This window comes from Manis pentadactyla, chromosome 15, assembly GCF_030020395.1.
Source record: "Manis pentadactyla isolate mManPen7 chromosome 15, mManPen7.hap1, whole genome shotgun sequence".
Classification (NCBI taxonomy): Eukaryota; Metazoa; Chordata; class Mammalia; order Pholidota; family Manidae; genus Manis; species Manis pentadactyla.
The window spans coordinates 15,141,531-15,166,601 of NC_080033.1; the positions used below are offsets into that span (position 1 = coordinate 15,141,531).

Genomic DNA, 25,071 nt, shown 5'->3' on the forward strand with positions numbered 1-25,071 from the left:
GTGGGATTACACTCCCTGATTCAACATCTACTAATAAGCCACAGCAGTAAAAAGAATTTGGTACTGGCACAAGAACGGACCCATAGATGAATGGAATAGAATAGAGAGCCCAAATATAAACCCAAGCATATATGGTCAATTAAAATATGATAAAGGTAATAATAATAATAATAAGGAAGAAATGTGGGATTCACATAAAAATCAAGTATAAAAATCAAACGAATATTCATATCTGACCTGATTGTTTGTAGTTCATAATGCCTGATCAAAACTGAAAGTTTCTGTGATGACTGCCCTTGTACTGTTCACCATGTAAGAACTTATTCACTATGTAAGAATTTGTTCACCATGTAAGAACTTGTTCGTTGGGTTCAGAAGATCGGAGACTGATGAGAATTAGGCTTGGGGTGGATTAATGATTGTGCATTGAGTCCCCTGTACAGAATTTTATTGTTGTTAACTGTTAACAACCATTTGATCAATAAATATGAGAGATGCCCTCTCAAAAAAAAATATGATAAAGGAGCCATGGATATACAATGGGGAAATGATATCCTCTTCAACAACTGGTGTTGGCAAAACTGACAGATACATGTAAGAGAATGAAACTGGATCATTGTCTAAATCCTACACAAAAGTAAACTCAAAATAGATCAAAGACCTGAATGTAAGTCATGAAACCATAAAACTCTTAGAGGAAAACATAGTCAAAAATCTCCTGAATATAAACATGAGCCACTTTTTCCTGAATGCATCTCCTTGGCAAGGGAAGCAAAAGCAAAAATGAACAAATGGGACTACATCAAGCTAAAAAGTTTCTGTACAGAAAAGGACACCATCAGTAGAACAAAAAGACATCCTATAGTGTGGGAGAATATATTTGTAAACAAATATCCGAGAAGTGGTTAACATCCAAAATGTAAAAAAACCTCACACTCCTCAACACCCAAAAAGCAAACAACCTGATTAAAAATGGGCAAAGGATCTAAACAGACACTTCTCCAAAGAAATTCAGATGGCCAATATGCATATGAAAAGATGCTCCACATTGCTAATTATCAGGGAAATGCAAATTAAAATCACAATGAGATATTACCTCATACCAGTTAGAATGGCCAACATCCAAAAGACATAGAACAACAAATGCTGGCAAGGATGCGGAGAAAGGTGAACCCTCCAAGACTGTTGGTTGGAATGTAAATTAGTCCAACCATTGTGGAAAGCAATATGGAGGTTCCTCAAAAAACTATAAATGGAAATACCAATTGACTCAGGAATTCCACTCCTAGGAATTTACCCAAAGAAAACAAGACCCCAGATTTAAAAAGACATATGCACATCTATGTTCATTGAGCACTATTTACAACAGCCAAGATATGGAAAGAATGTAAGTGTACATCAGAAGATGAATGGACAAAGAATATGTCATGGTACATATACACAGTGGAATATTATTCTGCCATAAGAAGAAAACAAATCTTCCCATTTGCAAGAACATGGATAAAGATGGAAGGTATTATGCTTAGTGAAACAAACCAGGTGGAGAAAGACAAGAACCAAATGATTTCACTCATTTGTGGAGTATAACTACAAAGCAAAACTGAGGGAGCAAAATAGCAGCAGACTCAGTCCAAGGAGGGACTAATGTTACCAAAGGGGAAGGGTTGGAGAGGGTGGGTGTGGAGGGAGGGATGGAGAAGGGTATTGAAGGGCATTATGATTGGAACACATGGTGTGGTTGCAGGGTCACAGGGAAGATAGTGGAACTCACAGAAGACAAGTGGTGACTCTCTGACATATTGCTATGCTGATGGACAGTAACTATGGTGAGGTGGGGGGGTCCTCGATAATAGGGGTGAATGTAGTGAACACAGTGTTGCTTATGTGAAATCTTCATAAGATTGTATATCAATCATACCTTAATAAAAATAAAAATTAAAAAAGTGATAGTAGTCTTACTAGGAAGAGAATATTAAAGTTATAGCTTGAAAATTACCGTAAGAAAACCTAACAGATTTTTATTGACAGTGCGGTCAGGAAAGGCTTCTCAAGATGTGGTGATACATAGGTTGAGCCCTAAAGAAGCATGGCAGTGAGTCAGATGTTGAATAGGGCTTTCCAGGCAGAGGGACTGCTATAGGTGGAAGGGTGTCCATACTAGATACACTGACAACAGATACCCCTGAGGCTAGTGTGGCTGGAGTCGCATTAGAGAAAAGTGTCTGCAGTAGGACTGTTGTAGCCTACTGGAACCAGATTAGGCAGAGGGCTTTCTAGTTTGTATTTTATTATTCTTTGTGTCTGATTTACATTTTTAAATATATCACTTGAGCTATCATATGCAGACTTGTTAGAAGGCTACTGTTGTCCAGACTGTAGTATGGACTTGTGCTGCTAGTGGATTTGGTGAGAGCCCCCAGAATCAACAGCTGTTCTGAGAAGAATGCTGGGGACGGACTCCATGGCAGGGAGGTAGAGCACAGAGCAGCCCCTATGACTAGAGCTACTCTACCAAGTTCTATGAAATCTTCAGTCCTTACTTCAGAAAGCAACAGGAGTGCAATTTTCCCATTTCTAATTTTTTTCCATAAAAATTATCTCTGAGAACTTAATGTAATGTACTTGCATTTAGCATTCCAAATCTCAACAATATTATCAGTTCTTTTTCCTTTAAATTATGAGAAAATGGGGGGTTCAATTTTGGTGAAGTAATTTGCTTAAGAATTAAACAAATAAGTGCTGGAGATAAAACTCTGATCTCTGTGATTCCAGTTCTTCTGATCATGCACTTTATTACTTCCCATTTTTCCCCTCTTCCCTTCTATCTGAGCCAATCTACAACTTTCTTTTCCCTTATTACCAAATCTGATGATCAATTCTCAGTCCCCAACTTACTCATGTTCTCAGCTATGAAAGACCCAGCCCTTTTTAAATACCTTTCCACTTGGTTTTTGGGATACCACATTTTCATTATTTTCTGACATCTCCTTTTGTGAACTTTCCCCTTCTTTCTGACCAAATTGCAGAGTACATTAGGTCCTTCTCTTTTATAACTACTATAACTTCATAAATGATTTCTTCCAAACTCCAAGGTTTAAGTTCTATTTATATTTATATTATTCCCAGGTCATTTTTTGGTTTCTTTCCATTTCTTTCTATCCCTAAAGTGTCATGTCCAAAACAAAACTCATGAACACCTGTCTTCCCTAACTAAGAAAAGGATATCCAGTTGCTCAGGTACAAACTTGAGAAGTTATCCTGGATTTCTCTTTCATTGCACACCACTTCCAATTAATCAGCAAGAGGCTCTATCTTTAAAATTCCCTTTAGAATCTGACCCCTTCATCTCACCTTCACTTATTACTACCCTCAAAACCACCCTAATCTCTAATTGGCACTAAATTATGGTTTTTCAATCAGCTTTCCACTTCACTCTTGCTCCCAGTTTATTCTCTATACAGTATAGAAAGTTCTTTAAAAACAGCAAGTTTAATCATATCATTCCCATGCTTGAAATCAGTCAACCATTCCCATCATACTTGAAATGGAACCCCAATTCTTTGTCATGTCTACAAATCCCTACCTGATCTAGCCCTACCTCCTCTCTGGCCCCATTTTCAACTACTTCTGTTTTCCCTCACTCACCCTTCCAGGGCTCCTTCCCTTGCTCCAATAAGGAAGCACTTAGCTATCTTCTGATCCTCAAAAGCACTGAACTTCAGTTCCTTTGCAGTTGCTGGTCCCTTTGCCTTAAATGCTCTTCTTCCATAATTTGCATAGTTTACTCCAGCACTTTATACTCACATCCCTCCTCAAATGTCAGCACCTCAGGGAACCATCCTTAACCACCCTCTCTATAAGAACACTCCCCATTAATCCTTTATTCTCTATGCTTTTTGTTTTGCTTCATAACACTTACTACTCCTTATATATTCTTATTTGTTACTGGCTATCTCTTCTGCTAGGAAAGACCTATGAGGATAGGGAATATTTCTTATTCACTTTTAATAGTTAGAATATAGAGGGTACTTAAAAGACATTTGTTGGATAAACACTCTTATACAGGTTTCACTGGTTAAAAATATAGTGTAAAATCGTTATCACTGGGAAAAAATGAAGGCAATTCCCAGTTTGAAAATACACGGGAAATTTAAAGAAAAACTGAGAGATGGTAAATGGGGTGAAGAAGGGGATTCCTTTGGTTATCTCAGTCTGAAAAAGTTTTGCCCTCCAAGACTCAGGCTTTTACTCCCCAGGCCTTGGTTGGGCCTTTGAGGAGAACTCCCCAACCACTATCTCAAAAATGTGGCCAACTCATTAAGCAGTTTTTTATGGACAGTGGCTTCCTCTTGCATGAGCATCTTTTTACTCACCTGAACTCTGACTTCTTGTCACATCCTGCACAGTCTTCCAGGGCTCATTCCCTTGCTCCAATAAGGAAAGCACATCTGCTTTAGAAATGGAAAACCCTGCTTGTAAGGATGGAAATGCATATGGTTATGTTACACTCTGCTTGTCCAGAATAAAAACTGAGTCCATTGTTCATCAAGTATAAGTCAGTTACAGCAAGACTCAGAGGAAGGATATCTGAAGGATAGAAAGATAAAGGTACCCCACAGAGCTGTCCATTGCAAAGTCTATAAGGCATAAATAATATATTTAGGACTAGGGGTCTGAAACACAGCTAGTTATCTGAAACAGTCCCCAAATTTCACAAAGACATAAGTTGAATTATTGGCAGCAAACTTACCCAGTGAGACTAGGTTGCTGTAGTTTTCTAACATCACATTTCTATACAATTCCTTCTGCTCCAAGTTCAGGCAGTCCCACTCCTCCTGAGAGAAGTCTATGGCCACATCCTTGAAGAACACCAACCTCTGAAGTAACAAACTCAAGAGTTAATAGCAAATTAAATAAACTTTTTAGAATATTTTTTAGAAGTAATGAGAGGATGAGAAAAGTATTATATAAAGGGGACAAAGCAGTAAGTGAATATGTTGAAGATGGAAACTTGTAATGTGGCCAAGTAATGGAAAGGAAGTGAGTGTGGTAAATGCAGAACACCTAAACAATTCCTGAACATTCATTACTCCATGATAACTGCTTGGGAACAGCTTTAGGAATTAACAAAAAGCCAAGTAAGTAGAGTTTTCTGATTAAATGAAATGTGTGCAAGCACACAACACACACAGATTTTCAAATAAATTTTTAAGTTCCTTCCTCCACTTTAACCTCTGAAGAATTGAAAGAAAAAAATAAAAACAGAAAGACAGGGAAGAAGGTAGAGCTTGAAAGAAGAAAAAGATAGAAAAAATAAACCTGGTTGGTACATTCCAAAATGTCTCTTTAAATGTTTATCTCAGAAAATAAGATTTATGTATAATTTAAGAATTTCTTTTGAAGTCAAACCTCAGAATAATTTAGCAGTAATATTCGTCCTTGTCCTAGTAAACCCTTTCACAGACATCATTTTTATAGGGTATATAACATTCCATATTATGATTATAATCATTCTCTTGTTTTGTGGTAGTTTGTACTCCTTCTCTAACATCCTCCACAACTCTGTTTCTAAAATTTCTCAACCATTTAATCATCTAGCTGATCAAGTTACCACTCATTCTTGCTCAGTGGACACTTTTACTTATTCTGAGCAAAAGCAAGCAAATGAAAGCTGAGCTATGCTCACACAGGTATAGGTCTTGACCAACACACTTTTCAAATTCAAAATGGACCTTGCACTGTTATTAATCTTGGGTGTTCCCTGACATGATCCTCTCTCTCTCTGTTCTCACTCCTACATTTGATCACAGTTCTGATCTTAAAAGCTTTACAGAACAGGAAATCTCACCACCTTGTGAGATTTCACCAATCTCACCAATTTCCATTTCAGTCAACTAGAAAATTCAGGTCAATGAGAAAGATCAAAATTTTCACATGCAGTTCCATTTCATCAAACCACATTCTGACTACTCTTCCCTCAAATATATTTCCTGACTTGCAAAAGGACCCTTAAATATGGTTAGAGAAGACAGGGGCAGCTGATGAAGATGGGGGCTCATTCCCATCATTCACTAGTGGGAGCGGGAGAGCAGACACTTGGTGAGGCAAGAAATCTGGACATAAGGATACTGCCTATTCATGTCCCAGAAAACAGTGGCTACTTGACGAAGGGAGGAAGAAACACAAACTCACAGGGAGCATGGCTTAGACATGCAACTTATATGAGTCATCCTCTAGCTTCTCATGAAGAACTGCAGAGTCCTGAGAAGACAGCGAAAGAAAAAGGAAACCATGAGAACAGGTTTGCTTCTAAATGATTATGTTATGATAAATATATCCTCCCTTTTTCATGGCACTTGGTCCCTTTCACACCTCAAAATATATACTGAGAAGATTTACAGAAGTCTAAATAATCTCCTCCCTTCCCCAATCCCAAAAAAACCACAGATGCAGACTGATTTATGCTAAAGCAATACCCAATCTGCATGATGTTGTTAGAATTCTGTGACCTGGCCTGAGTGGATCATCATTCACAGCCTAGGGTACCCAGAGCCAAATTTATACAAGCAGTGTTAGAGTAGGTAGATCGCCAGACATGAGCAGAGATGGGGAGGAGCGCTTTGGCCAATGCTTTCAGCTGGGTGTTTGCTTACATTCTATATATTCCATGTAAGCTGCTCTCTTGGGATGAGGGAAGTGACAATAGAGATGACAGACCTGCCAAAACAGGCTGGTTCCAACATTAAGGAGAAGTTGACCCAAACTTCACACCAAAACACATTAAACACTCATTTAACATAGTAAAAATAGGCCTCCCTGCACCACAATAGCCCAATGAGAATACAATATAGCCAAAACTCCCCCATAGCCCAACATGAGGGTATAGCAAGCCTGAACCCCAAAAGACCACACCTGTTCCCTCTGAAATCTAATCTCACTTACTGAATATTCATTTTCCTTTACATAAAAAAAAGCTCTTTATTTTAAGTTTCCTGGTGCAACTCCCTTTGGGTCTGCCCTTGCCCAACTCATGTACTTTTATACTCATGCATCTAATTTTGCCTTTCTCTAAGCTCTTACTACCCAAATAAACTCTTGATGCTCAACAGCTTTTGCGCATCCATTCTTGAATTCTTCCTCACTGTAAGACCAAGGACCTGTTTCTGGTAACAGCAGTACACACCTCAAGGACAATGATGTGGCCTGGGAATGGTCTGTACCTACCATGTATGCAAATGCCTGGAACAAACACTTCCCACAACTAAGATCTCCCTCTTTCCCCCAGGCCCAACACACTAAATGACTCTGGTACTTCCGTGGCTCATTCTCATTCCAGGTGGAGAAAAATTCTGAATCCAAAGGATAGACTTCATCCAGGCCACATGAGATCACACTAGACTAACCAAATAACCAAGGAACAAATCCAAGGCATCCTCTAATAGAAAACTGCCTGTTGCAAACAATTATGGCCTCAGCTAAATTCAGGAACTCTAGAGGCAGCACCTCCATGATATTCTGCCTAACATCATTCTGTCTCTAAATGTAAGGCTGGGGAGGACTTGAGAAAGTGGCTGTAAAATAAGTAATTTTCATAGAGCACATACTATGTGCTGGAAACTTTATATACATTAACACTTACTTGACACAGCAAAGAGGTCTATAAATTTAGCCACCACTCTCCACCCCCTGCCAGATACAGCATTTTCCTTACATTTCTTTCTTTTTATAACAGCTTTATTGACATATAACTCACATTCCATAAATCCATCCTTTTAAAAGTACAACTGAATGGTTTTTAGTATATTCAGAGATGTGCAACCATCACCAACTATCTCATTTTAAAATATTTTCATAAGGAGGCGGAGCCAAGATGGTGGTGTGAGTAGGACAGTGGGAATCCCCTCCCAAAAACATATATTTTTGAAAATACAACAAATACAACTATTCCTAAAAGAGAGACCAGAAGACACAGGACAACAGCCAGACTACATCCACTCCTGTGAGAAGCCAGCGCCTCATGAAAGGGGTAAGATACAAGCTGCAGCCCAGCGGGACCCGAGGCCCCTCACCCCAGCTCCCCGAGGGAGGAGAGGAGTTGGAGCGGGAAAGGAGAGGGAGCCCAGGACTGCTAAACACCCAGCCCTAGCCATCTGCACCAGAGCGCAGAAACACAGTGCATGCGTGGGGTGCTGGAAACTAGGAAAGCAGAACAGTAAGACCTGAGAGTGGTCCCACAGCCGGCACCTCTGGGACAAAGAAAAGCGAGTGCTTTTTGAAAGTCTTAAAGGGACAGGGACCCCACAACTGGACAGAAGCATCCCAGGTCACAGTCTGGCAGCTGGAAATTCCAGGGAACTCTGGGCACACTAACCCCCTGAGCAACAGCTCTGAGTCCTCTCATGGAGGTAAACAGCCAAACAGCCCCCCATCCATTACCCCTCCGGGGCCCCACCAAAGCAGAGCAGCAGCCTGAGGCTGGCCACGCCCATGGCAAGGGAGCTTCCTCCATACAGGCCGGGAAAGATACAGAGACCCAGTCTACACGCAATTGCCCAACACAAGCCACTAGGGGTCGCAGTCGTCCCAGTAAAGAAAGGCCAGAAGCAAGTGGAAAAAGTCTTGGCTTTCCCAGCTGACAGATGAGTGAATAGCATACCACTGCACCTATCAAAATGAAAAGGCAAAAAAATTTGATCAAGACAAGACTAACCCAGACATCTTCGACATCTACTACATCTTCCCCTGGGAAGGAACCTGGGGAAATAGATTTAACCAATCTTCCTGAAAAAGATTTCAAAACAAAAGTCATAACCATGCTGATGGACTTGCAGAGAAATATGCAAGAACTAAGGAGGGAGAAAACAGAAATAAAACAATCCCTGGAAGGACTTCAAAGCAGAATGGATGAGATGCAAGAGACCATTAATGGACTAGAAAACAGAGAACAGGAACACAGAGAAGCTGATGCAGAGAGAGAGAGATAAAAAGATCTCCAAGAATGAGAGACTATTAAGAGAACTGTGTGACCAATTGAAACGGAACAATATCCGCATTATAGGGGTACCAGAAGAAGAAAAGAGAGGAAAAGGGACAGAAAGGGTCTTTGAAGAAATCATTGCTGAAAACTTCCCCAAACTAGGTGAGGAAATGGCCTCTCAGACAAGAGAGGTACACAGAACTCTCATGACAAGGGATCCAAGGAGGGCAACAATAAGACACATAATAATTAAAATGGCAAAGATCAAAGACAAGGACAAAGTATTAAAGGCAGCCAGAGAGAAAAAAACGTCACCTATAAAGGAAAACCCATGACACTATCATCAGACTTCTCAACAGAAACCTTACAGTCCAGAAGAGAATGGCATGATATACTTAATCCAATGAAAGAGAAGGGCCTCGAACCAAGGATACTGTATCCAGCACGATTATCATTTAAATATGAAGGAGGGATTAAACAATTCCCAGACAAGCAAAAGTTGAGGGAATTTGCCTCCCACAAACCACCTCTACAGGGCATCTTACAGGGACTGCTCTAGATGGGAGCACTCCTAAAAAGAGCACAGAACAAAACACCCAACATATGAAGAATGGAGGAGGAGAAATAAGAAGGGAGAGAAATAAAGAATCATCAGACCGTGTTTACAATAGCTCAATAAGCAAGTTAACTTAGACAGTAAGATAGTAAAGAAGCTAACCTTGAACCTTTGGTAACCACAAACTTAAAGCCTGCAATGGCAATAAGTACATACCTTTCAATAATCACCCTAAATGTAAATGGACTGAATGAACCAATCAAAAGACACAGAGCAATAGAATGGATAAAAAAGCAAGACCCAACCACATGCTGCTTAGAAGAGACTCTCTGCAAACTCAAAAACATGCACAGACTTAAAGTCAAGGGATGGAAAAAGATATTTCATGCAAACAACAGAGAGAAAAAAGCAGGTGTTGCAATACTAGTATCAGACAAAATAGACTTCAAAATAAAGAAAGTAACAAAAGATACAGAAGGACATTACATAATGATAAAGGGCTCAGTCCATCAAGAGGATATAACCATTATAAATATATATGCACCCAATACAGGAGCAACAACATATGTGAAACAAATACTAACACAATTAAAGGAGGAAATAGAATGCAATGCATTCATTCTAGGAGACTTCAACACACCACTCACTCCAAAGGACAGATCCACCAGATAGAAAATAACTAAGGACACAGAGGCACTGAACAACACTAGAACAGACTGACCTAATAGACATCTATAGAACTCTACATTCAAAAGCAACAGGATACACATTCTTCTCAAGTGCACATGGAACATTCTCCAGAATAGTCTACATACTAGGCTACAAAAAGAGCCTCAGTAAATTCCAAAAGTTTGAAATCATAACAACCAACTTTTCAGACCACAAAGGCATAAAACTAGAAATAAATTGTACAAATAAAGCAAAAAGACTTACAAACACATGGAGGCTTAACAACATGCTCTTAAATAATCAATGGATCAATGACCAAATTAAAATGGAGATCCAGCAATATATGGAAACAAATGACAACAACAACGTAAAGCCCCACCTACTGTGGGATACAGCAAAAGCAGTCTTAAGAGGAAAGTATATAGCAATCCAGGCATATTTAACAAAGGAAGAACAATTCCAAAAGAACGATCTAATGTCACAATTATCAAAATTGGAAAGAGAAGAACAAATGAGGCCTAAGGTCAGCAGAAGGATGGACATATTAAAGATCAGAGAAGAAATAAATAAAATTGAGAAGAACAAAACAATAGCAAAAATCAATGAAACCAAGAGCTGGTTCTTTGAGAAAATAAACAAAATAGATAAGCCTCAAGCCAGACTTATTAAGCGGAAAAGAGAGTCAACGCACAACAGAATCAGAAATGAGAAAGGAAAAATCACGACGGACCCCACAGAAATCTTAAGAATTATTAGAGAATACTATGAAAACCTATATGCTAACAAGCAGGGAAACCTAGGAGAAACGGATAACTTCCTAGAAAAATATAACCTTCCAAGACTGACCCAGAAAGAAACAGAAAATCTAAACAGACCGATTACCAGCAATGAAATCGAAGTGGTAATAAAAAAACTACCAAAGAACAAAACCCCCGGGCCAGATGGATTTACCTTGGAATTTTATCAGACATACACAGAAGACATAATGCCCATTCTCTGTAAAGTTTTCCAAAAAATAGAAGAGGAGGGAATAACCCAAACTCATTCTATGAAGCGAACATCATCCTAATACCATACCAGGCAAAGACCCCACCAGAAAAGAAAACCACAGATCAATATCCCTGATGCACGTAGATGCAAAAATACTCAACAAAATATTAGCAAACCATTCAAAAATACATCAAAAGGATCGTACAACATGACCAAGTGGGATTCATCTCAGGGATGCAAGGATGGTACAACATTAGAAAATCCATCAACGTCAACCACCATATCAACAAAAAGTTAGACAAAAACCACACGATCATCTCCAAAGATGCTGAAAAAGCATTCGATAAAATTCAACATCCATTCATGATAAAAACTCTCAACAAAATGGGTATAGAGGGCAAGTACCTCAACATAATAAAGGCCATATATGATAAACCCACAGCCGACATCATACTGAACAGCGAGAAGCTGAAAGCTTTTCCTCTGTGATCTGGAACAAGACAGGGATGCCCACTATCCCCACCATTATTTGACATAGTACTGGAGGTCCTAGGTACGGCAATTAGACAAAACAAAGAAATACAAGGAACCAAGATTGGTAAAGAAGAACTTAAATTGTCACTAATTGCAGATGAAATGATATTGTACATAAAAAACCCTAAAGACTCCACTCCGAAACTACTACAGCTAATATCGGAATTCAGCAAAGTTGCAGGATACAAAATTAACACACAGAAATATGTGGCTTTCCTATACACTAACAATAAACTAATTCCATTCACAGTAGCATCAAAAAGAATAAAATACCTAGGAATAAACTTAACCAAGTAAGTGAAAGAACTATACCCTGAAAACTATAAGACACTCTTAAGAGAAATTAAAGAGGTCATTAACAAATGGAAACTCATCCCATGCTCTTGGCTAGGAAGAATTAATATCGTCAAAATGTCCATTCTGCCCAAAGCAGTATACAGATTCGATGCAATCCTTATCAAATTACCAACAGCTTTCTTCAATGAACTGGAACAAATAGTTCAAAAATTCATATGGAAACACCAAAGACCCCGAATAGCCAAAGCAATCCTGAGAAGGAAGAATAAAGTGGGGAGGATCTCACTCCCAAACTTCAAGCTCTACTACAAAGCCACAGTAATCAAGACAATTTGGTACTGGCACAAGAACAGAGTCACAGACAAATGGAACAGAATAGAGACTCTAAACATTAACCCAAACATATATGGTCAACTAATATTCGATACAGGGGCCATGAACATACAATGGAGAAATGACAGTCTCTTCAACAGATGGTGCTGGCAAAACTGGATAGCTGCATGTAAAAGAATGAAACTGGATCACTGTCTAACACCATACACAAAAGTAAATTCGAAATGGGTCAAAGACTTGAATGTATGTCATGAATGCATAAAACTCTTAGAAAAAAACCTTGGCAAAAATCACTTAGACATAAACATCAGTGTCCTCTTCTTGAACATATCTCCCCAGGCAAGGGAAACAAAAGCAAAAATGAACAAGTGCAAATATATCAAGCTACAAAGCTTCTGTACAGCAAAGGACACCATCAATAGAACAAAAAGGTACCCTACAGTATGGGAGAATATATTTATAAATGACAGAGTCAATAAAGGTTTGACATCCAAAATATATAAAGAGCTCACACACCTCAACAAACAAAAAGCAAATAATTCAATTAAAAAATGGGCAGAGGAGCTGAACAGACAGTTCTCTAAAGAAGAAATTCAGATGGTCAACAGACACATGAAAAGATGCTCTACACTGCTAGTCATCAGAGAAATGCAAATTAAAACCACAATGAGATATCACCTCACACCAGTAATCATCACCACCATCCAAAAGTCAAACAACAATAAATGTTGGTGAGATTGTGGAGAAAGGGGAATCCTCGTACAGTGTTGGTGGGAATGTAAATTAGTTCAACCATTGTGGAAAGCAGTATGGAGGTTCCTCAAAAAGCTCAAAATAGACATACCATTTGACCCAGGAATTCCACTTCTAGGAATTTACCCTAAGAATGCAGCAGCCTAGTTTGGAAAAGACAGATGCACCCCTATGTTTATTGCTGCACTATTTACAATAGGCAAGAAATGGAAGCAACCTAAGTGTCCATCAGTAGATGAATGGATAAAGAAGATGTGGTACATATACACAATGGAATATTACTCAGCCATAAGAAGAAAACAAATCCTACCATTTGCAACAACATGGATGGAGCTAGAGGGTATTGTGCTCAGTGAAATGAGCCAGGCGGAGAAAGACAAGTACCAAATGATTTCACTCATATGTGGAGTATAAGAACAAAATAAAACTGAAGGAACAAAACAGCAGCAGAAGCACAGAATCCAAGAATGGACTAGTAGTTACCAAAGGGAAAGGGACTGGGGAGGACGGGTGGGAAAGGAGGGATAAGGGTGGGAAGAAAAGAAAGGGGGCATTACTATTAGCATGTATCATATTGGCGGGGGCACGGGGAGGGCTGTGCAACACAGAGAAGACAAGTAGTGATTTTATAGCATCTTACTATGTTGAAGGACAGTGACTGTGAACTTGGTGACAAGTAGTGATTTTACAGCATCTTACTATTTTGATGGACAGTGACTGTGAACGGGGATGTGGGGGCGACTTGGTGAAGGGGGGAGCCTAATAAACATAATCTCCTTCATGTAATTGTAGATTAATGATACCAAAAAAAAAAAAGTTGGGAAGGAGAGTACAGAAATAAAACAATCTCTGGAAGGACTTAAAATCAGAATGGATGAGGTGCAAGAGGCTGTTAATGGAATAAAAATCAGAGAACAGGAATGCAGAGAAGCTGACACAGAGAGAGACAAAAGGATCTCCTGGAATGAACGAATATTAAGAGAACTGTGTGACCAATCCAAACAGAACAATATCCACATTATAGGGGTAGCAGAAGAAGAAGAAGAGAGAAAAAGCGATAGAAGCTGTATTTGAACAAATAATTGCTGAAAACTTTCCCAAACTGTGGGAGGAAATAGTTGCTCAGACCACGGAAGCATGCAAGGAGGACAACACCAAGAAGCATAATAACTGAAAAGGCGAAATCAAGGACAAGGACAGAGTATGAATGACAACCAGAGAGACGAAAAAGTTCACCTACAAAGGAAAACCCATCAGGCTGTTATCAGACTTCTCAACAGAAACCTTACAGGCCAGAAGAGAATGGCATGATATATTTAATGCAATGAAACAGAAGGGCCTTGTACCAAGAATACTGAATCCAGCACGATTATCATTTAAATATGAAGGAAAGATTAAACAATTCCCAGACAAGCAAAAGTGGGGGGAATTTGCCTCCCACAAACCACTTCTACAGGGTATTTTAGAGGGACTGCTCTAGATGGGAGCACTCCTAAGGCCAAATACATGTCACCAGAAAAAATAAAATCAGAGCAAAGAAAGCAGACCCACCAAATACTAACTAAAGGCAAAAAATAAAATCAACTATTCCCAAAAGCAGTCAAAGGAAACACAAAAGAGTACAGAATAAAACACCTAACATACAAAGAATAGAGGAGGAAGAATAAGAAGGGAGAGAAATAAAGAATCATCACACTGTGTTTATAATAGCTTAATAAACAAGTTAAATTACACAGATACTAAAGAAGCTAACCTTGAACCTTTGGTAACCATGAATCTAAAGCGTGCAATGGCAATAAGCACATATCTTTCAATAATCACCCTAAAGGTAAATGGACTGAATGCACCAATCAAAAGACACAGAGTAATAGAATGGATAAAAAAGCAAGACCCATTTATATGTAGCTTACAAGAGACCCACCTCAAACTGAAAGACATGCAGACTAAAAGCCAAGGGATGGAAAAAGATATTTCATGCAAACAACAGGGAGAAATAAGCAAGTGCTGCAGTACTAGTATCAGACAAAATAGACTTCAAAACAAAGAAAGTCACAAGAGATAAAGAAGGACATTACATAATGATAAAGCAGTAAGTCCAAAAAGAAGATATAACCATTATAAATATATATGCACCCGACACAGGAGCACCAGCATATGTGAAACAAATACTAACAGAACTAGAGGAAATAGAATGCAATGAATTCATTTTGGGAGACTTTGACACACGACTCACTCCAAAGGATAGATCCACCAGACAGAAAATAAGTAAGGACACAGAGGCACTGAACAACACACTAGAACAGATGGACCTAATAGACATCTATAGAACTTTACATCCAAAAGCAACAGGATACACATTCTTCTCAAGTGCACATGGAACATTCTCCAGAATAGACCACATACTAGGCCACAAAAAGAGCCTCAGTAAATTCAATAAGATTGAAATTCTACCAACCAACTTCTCAGGCCACAAAGGAATAAAACTAGAACTAAATTGTACAAAGAGAGCAAAAAGGCCCACAAACACGTGGAGGCTTGACAACATGCTCCTAAATACTCAATGCATCAGTGACGAAAGTAAAATAGAGATCAAGCAATATATGGAAACAAATGACAACAACAACACAAAGCCCCAACTTCTGTGGGACGCAGCGAAAACAGTCTTAAGAGGAAAGCACATAGCAATCAAGGTTTACTTAAAGAAGGAAGAACAATCCCAAATGAATAGTCTAATGTCACAATTATCAAAACTGGAAAAAGAAGAACAAGTGAGGCCTAAAGTCAGCAGAAGGAGGGACATAATAAAGATCAGAGAAGAAATAAATAAAATTGCGAAGAATAAAAGAATAGAAAAAATCAGTGAAAGCAAGAGCTGCTTCTCCGAGAAAATAAACAAAATAGATAAGCCTCTAGCCAGACTTATTAAGAGAAAAAGAGAATCAACACATCAACAGAATCAGAAACAAGAAAGGAAAAATCATGATGGACCCCATAGAAATACAAAGAATTATTAGAAAATACTATGAAAGCCTATATGCTAACAAGCTGGAAAACCTAGAAGAAATGGACAACTTCTTAGAAAAATACCACCTTCCAAGACTGACCAAGGAAGAAACTAAAACCTAAACAAACCAATTACCAGCAAAGAAATTGAAGCAGTAATAAAAAAACTACCCAGGAACAAAACCCCCGGGCCAGATGGATTTACCTCGGAATTTTATCAGATGTACAGAGAAGATATAATACCCATTCTCCTTAATGTTTTCCAAAAAATAGAAGAGGAGGGAATACTCCCAAACCCATTCTATAAAGCTAACATCACCCTAATACAAAAACCAGGCAAAGACCCCACCAAAAAAGAAAATTACAGTCCAGTATCCCTGATGAACATAGATGCAAAAATACTCAACAAAATATTAGTAAACCGAATTCAAAAATACATTAAAAGGATCATACACCATGACCAAGTGGGATTCATCTCAGGGATGCAAGGATGGTACAACATTCGAAAATCCATCAACATCATCCACATAAACAAAAAGAAAGACAAAAACCACATGATCATCTCCATAGATGCTGAAAAAGTATTTGACAAAATTCAACATCCATTCATGATAAAAACTCTCAACAAAATAGGCATAGAGGGCAAGCACCTCAACAAAGTAAAGGCCATATATGATAAGCCCACAGCCAACATCATACTGAACAGCGAGAGGCTGAAAGTTTTTCCTCTGAGATCGGTAACAAGACAGGGATGATCACTCTCCCCACTGTTATTCAACATAGTACAGGACGTGCTAGCCATGGCAATTGGACAAAACAAATAAATACTAGAAATCCAAATTGATGAAGAAGTTAAACTGTCACTATTTGCAGATGACATGATATTGTATATAAGAAACAATAAAGACTTCACTCCAAAACTACTAGATCTGATATTGAAATACAGCAAAGTTGCAGGATACAAAATTAACACACAGAAATCTGTGGCTTTCCTATACACTAACAATGAACTAATAGAAAGAGAAATCAGGAAAACAATTCCATTCACAATTGAATCAAAATAAAATACTTAGGAATAAACCTAACCAAGGAAGTGAAAGACCTATACCCTGAAAACTATAAGACACTCTTAATTGAAACTAAAGAGGTCACTAACAAATGGAAACTCATCCCATGCTCCTGGATAGGAAGAATTAATATCGTCAAAATGGCCATCCTGCCCAAAGCAATATACAAGTTTGATGCAATCCCTGTCAAACTACCAACAGCATTCTTCAAAGAACTGGAACAAATAGTTCAAAAATTCATATGTGTTGGGGACGGCCTTTGTCTTCTCACATGTTTGTAGGCAGAATGGGAAAGCACCTTCCCCCATGTCTGAATGCAGCATGGGAAAGCACAAGCTTGAGAACAACCGGTGCAGTCCTTGGAAGTTATCTGCCCACAAAAACATATCTTGTCCTCGAAGACGAGCCGAGACTCCTCAATCTGAAAATATGGAGACCTTGAGGATGTGTGAAAACACAGCCCCTGCCTCTGGCCTGCCCCCCATGAGAAGGTAAAGATGTGTATAGCACTTGGCTGAGGTCTGAGAAAGGCAGTATAAAAATAAAGGTGCTGCGCCACATTGGTGCTGCAGCCATTGTCTGTCTGTCTGTATTGTCTGTGTTTTTTGTTCTCTCATTTCACCCAAAGAAAACGTGCGGCACCCTACATCTGGCACCCAACGTGGGGCGTTCTCTCAGAGTGAGTTGTACATTTATTCAGCTCCATGCCTCCCCTTCAGACTGTTCGACTTCAACGGCAGGCACCGTCAAGTGGCACCCGAACAGGGACCCGGATGTACGGAGGAGTACGTGAGAGCCGCTGCGGGATAATAGTGCGCACACGAAACAGGTGAGGGGCGGTGAATCATTTTACCTCTGAGAGTATCATGGGGGCCGGAAACAGCCGAATCCTATTTGCAGAGATACCTAAGCATATGCTGTGGACATGCAGTGCAAAGCCCCCTGGATGCAAGCCGTCTAAACCTTAACCCAGTTATGTAAACTGCTTGCCCTTGGAGTGTATTCTTGAAAACTGAAGTACTTTTAATCAAATAAACTAAGAAAGAAGGCAATTGAATATTAGAAACTCAAATCTTTATGTCAGTTTGTCTGTGTATGTGTTTCTATATGAAAAGTGTTGCTAACTGTAGTCATTATGTCTCAGTCTGTATGTTTGTGTGTCTAAGTGTGTAAATAAAAAATATTTTCTACCTCCAGAGGGTATTAATAAAATTAATTTAAAGACAAGAGCTTGTGAAAATTGGGCATTCTAAAACTTCCAGAAAATCTAATAAAAAATATTAAGCATTAATGCTAATTTAAGCTTAACTGAAATGGACATGTCCTTATAGTTAACAGCTGTCAAAGTTTACTTAAAGTCATTTAAGTTGATGTTACCTGTTAAACATTTCAAGAAGATGCTTAAAGAAAAGCTTGACTTTTTCTGATGTGTGGTAAAAGTTTTCTAAGTAATTTAGCATGATTGCTAAAAATAAGTTAACAAGTGCAGCAAATAAACTTTTTAATCATAATACTGTATTAATGTATAACAGTGTATATATCTGCAAACAGCCTGAGAATTTTTGTGGTAACAAAAATTCTTAAAGTTTGCTAAGTGATATAGACATATTTTGTACTTAATAAGAAATTGTGCTGTAAGGCACATTTCCAAAAATGATAAAATATGTTCATAAATGTATCAATCTGAAGAATGCTAGTGTAACAGTTTACAGTGGCCTATTTTTCAGTGTTCACTGAAGGTTAAAGTATCAAATGGTTTTAAGTTCTAATGAAAACTACTTAATATAATAAGGAAAATATTTTGGTATGTTAAAGATGTGTGTTTTAATAAGAGAAAGTATAAAGAATGGAAATTCATCTTGTTGAAGGTAAAAGAAATTAATTGTTCTAAAGTACAGCTATTTATTTAAAGGGAGAGAATACTGAATGTAAGAGGAAGGTTGTGGAAAGCTTATGGAAAAGTTGATATAGTCATGCTATGTGAAATTAAAGCGAGTGAGTCTTGATATCAAGTACACAGCAAAATTATAATTTTGTTTTCAGTTAAAAAGACAAAGTTTTCTTTAACCGTTAGTCTGCTCTTAATATTGAGAGATTGCAAAGGGTTCTCTAATTGTTTTATCAAAACAGTTTCTTATGCTTAAAGTCTCAATGAATTGTCTGAGTATTTAAGAAAATGAGATCTTAATATTAAAAGGACTGTAAGCTAAGTGTTGTTAACAACTGTGTAACCTTCTGTATTTGCTTTTAAACCTTCTTATTATCATTCTAGTTAAATAATAAGTGTTATTTAATAACTATAATTCTATTTAGGTAAGTGCCTTAAAAGCTTTTGACAACTTCCCAAGACCAAATTAAAAAAAGTGTTTTTACCTCTAGTTAACTCTGATATTTTCCAGAGGGCCCCTGGAACATATCAGTAGAATTTCTTCTCCTCATCAAGGAAAATGTTTGACTAATTTGGCTTATTTACCTGATATATATTTACCTGGAAAGCACTGTCAAAGGTAATAATGCTAAACTTTATTACCGAATGTTTCATGTTACATAAATATCACTCTTCCCCCTAAAGTGCTTACTCTTGATGCCCAATTAAATTTACCTGTTAGCACTTCTATAATCACTGACTGTGATTGAATGTATTAATTGTACTCATGTACCCTCTTACTGTAATTCTACAATGTAAAATGGTCTTCTGGATATAGACTTCCAAACAGTTGGGTATTTTTTGTGTAATGACAAAACATATCAAGCCCTTTCTTCACACTATCGAGGTGTTTGTGGTGTGGGACGTATTCTTCCTGCTCTAATAGACCATCTGGATATAAGCGCAAGAGGCTTCTCCGAGCTCTGCCATCTGACTGTGATGAAAACTTGAAACTTTGAAATCCTGCCGCTGTTGCAGTTGCAGCTGCGTTCCTCCTGCTGGTTCCTGGACTTGTCATTGGAATGCTAAAGGAAATATCCAAGCTGTCCTGTGCATATAGCAAAACAACAAATTTGACTGCTTCTGTATTATCTGAACTCAACCAAGAACTGGGAGAAGTGCGAGCTGCAGTGCTTCAAAATCGTGCTACTATAGACTATCTGCTGTTAAAAGAACATGTAGGATGTGAACAATTTCCAAGAATGTGCTGTTTCAATTTGTCTGATTTTTCTCAAACTACCCAAAATCAATTAGATAATATCCATCATATTGTCAATAAGTTTTTACAAATGCATAAGCTATCTAACTAGTTTTCTAAATTTCATTAGATATAACTAGTAATTGTAAGTCTGCCTTTGTTATGTATCTGTATTCCTATTCTGTTAATGTGTGTATGCAATTTAACTAGTAGTTTGTTAAAATCTATATATATATTCAAGTTATGTCTGTCTTTCGACATGTTCAATCTCAGCCATGTAATGCATATTTCACACAAAACTGGGATACCATATAATCCACAAGGCCAAGGCACTGTGAAACGTGCCCATGGCACCCTTAAAGCTCAATTGGAAAAAACAAAAACGGGGGAGTTATATCCCCGGTCACCCCAGAACCATTTAAATCATATCTTATTTGCAGCCCAAATTGCATCTGATATATTAAATCAGATAAAAGACATGTTCAAAGAACCCCTGAATAGTCTCTGGCATGCTGTCACACCTCTCTTAACCCTAAGCATTTTATGTCTTCTATTGCTGTTACTAGGGCCTTGTGTCCTTCACAGCATGTGGAAACTCATCCAACAAGCCTTAAGAGACCTGCATCATTTGAAATTGCACTTGTAATCATAAGTTCTAAAGTCAAGTATGGTAGCCAATGATGGGTGAGATATGGTTTAATTGTAAATACCAACCTAAGACAGGGAGTGGTCGACAGAGGACTATAGCCCCATGACGGGTAAAGATTTACTTCAACCATACAACCTAAGACAGGCACATACCTTGGCCCAGTCTGAGTTGGGATGGTTGTTTTTTTAAAGAAAAAAGGGGGAGATGTTGGGGATGGCCTTTGTCTTCTCACATGTTTGTAGGCAGAATGGGAAAGCACCTTCCCCCATGTCTGAATGCAGCATGGGAAAGCACGAGCTTGAGAACAACCGGTGCAGTCCTTGAAGTTATCTGCCCACAAAAACATATCTTGTCCTCGAAGATGAGCCAAGACTCCTCACTCTGAAAATAGGGAGACCTTGAGGATGTGTGAAAACACAGCCCCTGCCTCTGGCCTGCCCCCCATGAGAAGGTAAAGATGTGTATAGCACTTGGCTGAGGTCCGAGAAAGGCAGTATAAAAATAAAGGTGCTGCGCCACATTGGGACTGCAGCCATTGTCTGTCTCTCTGTGTTATCTGTGTTTTTTGTTCTCTCATTTCACCTAAAGAAAACGTGCGGCACCCTACATCTGGCACCCAACGTGGGGCGTTCTCTCAGAGTGAGTTGTACATTTATTCAGCTCTACGCCTCCCCTTCAGACTGTTCGACTTTGACAGCAGGCACCATCTCATATGGAAACACCAAAGACCCCGAAGAGCCAAAGCAATCCTGAGAAGGAAGAATAAAGTGGGTGGGGGAATCTCGCTCCCCAGCTTCAAGCTCTACTACAAAGCCACAGTAATCAAGACAATTTGGTACTGGCAAAAGAACAGACCACAGACCAGTGGAACAGAATGGAGACTCCAAACATTAACCCAAACATATATGGTCAATTAATATACAATAAAGGAGCCATGGACATATAATGGGGAAATGACAGTCTCTTCAACAGATGGTCCTGGCAAACCTGGACAGCTATATGTAAGATAATGAAAACTGGATCGCTGTCTAACCCCATACACAAAAGTAAATTTGAAATGGATCAAAGACCCGAATGTAAGCCTTGAAACCATAAAACTCCTAGAAAAAAACATAGGCAAAAATCTCTTGGACATAAACATGAGTGACTTCTTCATCAACATATCTCCCTGGGCAAGGGAAACAAAAGCAAAAATGAACAAGTGCAAATATATCAAGCTACAAAGCTTCTGTACAGCAAAGGACACCATCAATAGAACAAAAAGGTACCCTACAGTATGGGAGAATATATTTATAAATGACAGAGTCAATAAAGGTTTGACATCCAAAATATATAAAGAGCTCACACACCTCAACAAACAAAAAGCAAATAATTCAATTAAAAAATGGGCAGAGGAGCTGAACAGACAGTTCTCTAAAGAAGAAATTCAGATGGTCAACAGACACATGAAAAGATGCTCTACACTGCTAGTCATCAGAGAAATGCAAATTAAAACCACAATGAGATATCACCTCACACCAGTAATCATCACCACCATCCAAAAGTCAAACAACAATAAATGTTGGTGAGATTGTGGAGAAAAGGGAATCCTCGTACAGTGCTGGTGGGAATGTAAATTAGTTCAACCATTGTGGAAAGCAGTATGGAGGTTCCTCAAAAAGCTCAAAATAGACATACCATTTGACCCAGGAATTCCACTTCTAGGAATTTACCCTAAGAATACAGCAGCCTAGTTTGGAAAAGACAGATGCACCCCTATGTTTATTGCTGCACTATTTACAATAGGCAAGAAATGGAAGCAACCTAAGTGTCCATCAGTAGATGAATGGATAAAGAAGATGTGGTACATATACACAATGGAATATTACTCAGCCATAAGAGAGAAAACAAATCCTACCATTTGCAACAACATGGATGGAGCTAGAGGGTATTATGCTCTGTCAAATGAGCCTGGTGGAGAAAGACAAGTACCAAATGATTTCACACATATGTGGAGTATAAGAACAAAGAAAAACTGAAGGAACAAAACAGTAGAAGAATCACAGAACCCAAGAATGGACTAACAGTTACCAAAGGGAAAGGGACTGGGGAGGATGGGTGGGAAGGGAGGGATAAGTGGGGGGGAAAAAGGGGGCATTGTAATTAGTATGCATAGTGTAGGGGGGAATGGGGTGGGCTGAGCATCACAGTGAAGACAAGTAGTTATTCTATAGCATCTTGCTATGCTGATGGACAGTGACTATAATGGGGTGTGTGTGCGGGACTTGGTGAAGGGGGAGCCTAGTAAACATAATGTTGTTCATATAATTGTCGATTAATGATAACAAAATATATATAATAATAATAGGAGTATAGAGAGGATCCTAACATTTCAACAATCAGAAAGTAGGTCATATGAAAGAACCAGAAAACAGAAACACAATAGCCTGCTCAATAGTGCCCTGAAATGAAAGAAAGAAAACAAAACAAAACATGTAACAAATTTTACAACAGTGAAAGAGAAATGAATTCTTGACTAGAATTATTTATCCAGCTGAAATTCACAATAATGTAGGGTTGTATAGAACATTTCTAGATAAGCAGGAGTTTGAATATGTATCTTATGCACCATTTTTTTCTTTACTCTTGTTTATCTTTATTCTTTTATAAAAGATTTTTAAGCTTTATTGATACATAACTGATAAACTGTATATTTGTGTGTAAAAGTGTAGGACATGATGATATGACATACGTATTCTCTGTGAAATCATTAACCATATCAGGTTAATTAACATCCCATCATCTCATATAGTTACTTTTTTGTGTGTGCCGAGAAGACTTAAGATCTAATCTCTTAGTAAATTTCGAGTACATAACACAGCATTATTAACTATGGTTATCACAATGTATTAGTTCCCACAGTTTATTCATCTTATATCTGAAGGCTAGTACCCTTTGACCAGCATCTATCTCCCTTCTACCTCAGCCCCTAGTTAGTATCATTCTATTCTGCCTTTATGAGTTGACTTTGTTTTTTTAACACACATGTGAGATCATAAAGTATTTTTATTTATCTTGCTAACTTCACTTAGCACAATGTCCTCTAGATCAATCCATGTGGTTGCAAATGGAAGGATTTCCTTTCTCATGGATGAATAAAATTTTACTATATGGATGTCTATATGTCTACCTACCTGTCAGTCAATCAACTGATCAGTTTATAGATCTGTCACATCTACTTTATCCATTCATCCACTAATGGAAGCTTAGGTTATTTACATACCTTGACTATTGTAAATTAAGCTGCAATGAAAACAAACACGGGAATGCAGTTAATTCTTCAAGGTACTGATTTTGTTTCCTTTGAATATACACCCAGAAGTGGGACTGCTGGATCATATGGAAGTTCCATTTTTGATTTTCTAAGGATTCTCCATATTTCATTCCATAATGGCTGTACCAATTTACATTCCAACCAACAGTGTACAAAGGATTTCCTTTTCTCCACATCCTCACAAGCACTTGACTCTTGCCTTTTTGGTAAAAGCCATCCTAATGTGTATGAGGTGGTATCTCATTGTGGTTTTGTTTCCATGTCCCTAAGGATTAGTGATGCTGAACACCTTTTATATACCAGTTGACTATTAGTCTATCTTCTTTGGAAATATACCTGTTCAGGTGCTTCTTTTACCTATTTTTTAATTGGGTTATTTGTGGTTTTTTTGGTATTGAGTTATATAAATGCTTACATACTTTGGATATTAATAGTTTATGAGACATGTGGTTTACAAATATTTTCTCTCATTCCATAGGTTACCTTTTCATTTTGTTGACTGTTTCCATTGCTGTGCAGAAGCTTTTTAGTTTGATATAGTACCACTTGTTTACTTTGTTCTTGTTGCTTGTGGTTTTGGTGTCATATTAAAAAAATCATTGCCCAGACCAATGTCAAGAAGCTATTTCCCTGTATTTTCTTCTAATAGCTTTATGGCTTCAGGTCTTATATTTTCTTCACTGTTTTTCATTCTTTCTTCTTCATTCTCCTCTGAATAGATCATTTCAAATTACCTATCTACAACTTCACAGATCCATCCTTCTGCTGCATTAAGTCAATTGTTTGTGCTCTCTATTGCATTTCT

At 38.2% G+C, this 25,071-nt stretch overlaps 1 protein-coding gene across 1 annotated transcript in view; it reads right to left on the reverse strand.

Moving 5' to 3' along the window:
* The window catches only part of LOC118912522 (zinc finger protein 420-like), a 108,121-nt gene that overhangs the window by 7,102 nt on the left and 75,948 nt on the right, over positions 1–25,071 (reverse strand). The window contains 3 exon segments of the mRNA XM_036885738.2: positions 4,374–4,448; positions 4,751–4,877; positions 6,193–6,261. Of these exon segments, the coding sequence (XP_036741633.2) occupies positions 4,374–4,448; positions 4,751–4,877; positions 6,193–6,201 (211 nt within the window). The 5' untranslated portion in view covers positions 6,202–6,261.